The sequence below is a fragment of the Hemicordylus capensis genome, chromosome 2 (assembly GCF_027244095.1).
Source record: "Hemicordylus capensis ecotype Gifberg chromosome 2, rHemCap1.1.pri, whole genome shotgun sequence".
In the NCBI taxonomy this organism is placed as follows: domain Eukaryota; kingdom Metazoa; phylum Chordata; class Lepidosauria; order Squamata; family Cordylidae; genus Hemicordylus; species Hemicordylus capensis.
The window spans coordinates 156,110,217-156,112,091 of NC_069658.1; the positions used below are offsets into that span (position 1 = coordinate 156,110,217).

At 42.6% G+C, this 1,875-nt stretch overlaps 1 protein-coding gene across 1 annotated transcript; it reads right to left on the minus strand.

Moving 5' to 3' along the window:
• Positions 1-388: 388 nt before the first annotated feature.
• Positions 389-1,318, minus strand: LOC128343688 (olfactory receptor 2A5-like). Its single transcript, XM_053293123.1, has one exon. It carries the CDS (start codon positions 1,316-1,318, stop codon positions 389-391), a length of 930 nt encoding a protein of 309 aa, XP_053149098.1.
• Between the last annotated feature and the right edge of the window lie 557 nt (positions 1,319-1,875).

The following is a 1,875-nucleotide window of genomic DNA, read 5'->3' on the forward strand; positions in this document are numbered from 1 at the left end:
GTTTAATTTGAATTTCAATCTGCTTTAAATGTTGTTTTTTTTTAAATTAATTGTTTTATCATGTAGTTTTAATTTTAATGTAAACTACCCTGAGCCGCTTTAGGAAGGGAGGTATATAAACTGACCAAACAAACAAACGAACAGGGAATGTGTACTTTTTTGCTTTGGAATTATTGTTTGATTCAAATGTATGGAGATTTAATAGAGCAATCAATCAATCAATCAATTAGTTCAAATGCATCTTTAATTGGATCACAGCCACAATAACAATTTTCAGTGAGGGTACATTGTATTAGCTGGTTACATTACAATCAGACTATTCTCTGATAAGGTGGCATTTGGTCTCATGAGTCGCATAAAACAGCCCACTTTGCAACCAACTTCCCAGTCAATGAAGTCTGCATAGTCGCAACATTTTTACGAAGGCGGCTTTCACTTCCTTGTTCCTGAGACTGTATATTATGGGATTGAACATCGGGGTGACAATGCTATAGAAGAGAGCGACTATTTTGTCCATAGCTGGTGAGTGACTAGACTTAGGTCTCATGTACATAAACATGGCGCTGCCATAGAAAATAACTACAACAGTCATATGGGAGGCACATGTGGAGAAAGCTTTGCAACGACCTTCTGCAGATTGGATTTTCAAGATGGCATTCAGGATGCGGATGTAAGTCATCGTGATAAAGGAGATGGGAGTTAGCAAAGTGAAAATGCATCCCACTGAAGTCACCTTCTCAACAATTTTCGTGTCTGCACAAGCCAGTTTCAGCAGTGCTGGCATTTCACAGAAAAAGTGGTCGATTTGATTGGGCCCACAGAATGGCAGCTGCCAGGTGAGGGCAGAATGTGCCACGGGCAACAAAAGGCCACAAGTCCAGGATACCATGGCTAATTTCATACATACTCTTTTGTTCATGAGGAATGTGTAGTGCAGTGGGTGGCATATTGCTACATACCTGTCATATGCCATGATTGCAAGGAGAATGCATTCCGTAATAGCCAAGGTCAGAAAAACATGCATCTGAATGGCACAACTAACCAAACAGATGGTTTGCCTTGGACGCTGGAGGTTGGCCAGCATCTGGGGGACTGTGCTGGAAGTGTAGCAAATGTCTACACAGGCGAGGTGGCTGAGGAAGTAATACATGGGGGTGTGGAGTCGGGAGTCTAGCCAGATGAGCATCAGTATGGTTGTGTTGCCTACAAGAGTGATGGTGTAAGCCACAGAAAATAATCCAGAGAGTACGAGACGGATCTTGAGGCTCCTAGAGAAACCAAGCAGGAAGAATTCAGTCATAGAAGTTTGGTTCTTCATAGTGTCTTTCCAGCCTCATTTCTGTGCAAAAAGAAGAGACAGATGTTGATGAGGGAATGAAAAGTACTGGTTGTCCCCTATCCCCACCAAAATACCATGCAGAGAGTGTTGGAGTGGTATTTTTAACTGGCTACTGTTTCACAAGCATTCACAAGGTATTGATGCTGTGCAAGTTATCATACTGAAGACCAAGGCACTAGTCAATGGCAGAAGCCAAGCTGGTCAATGGAAGAAGCGAGCAGGTGCTGCTGGTCAGTGGCAATCCTGTAGTAAGTCGTAGCCTTCTTCACCTGTAACATCAAGAGTGCAAAGAATGCTGCAGAATATTTGAACAAATTGGTTTATTGTGGCATCAGTTTTCCTAGACAACAGCTGACTCCAAATGACATGGATCCTATTCCTTCCTGGTAACATAGAATGTTTTCAAAACAGAAAACAGATAAAGCCAGGGCTGTTCCCAGGAGGTGATTTTACTTTGGAAGGGCAGGTGTGCGTTCACACATCCTCCAGGTTTACACTGAAGTCCCTGCAAGCTATCTGGGGGCACTCTATACATA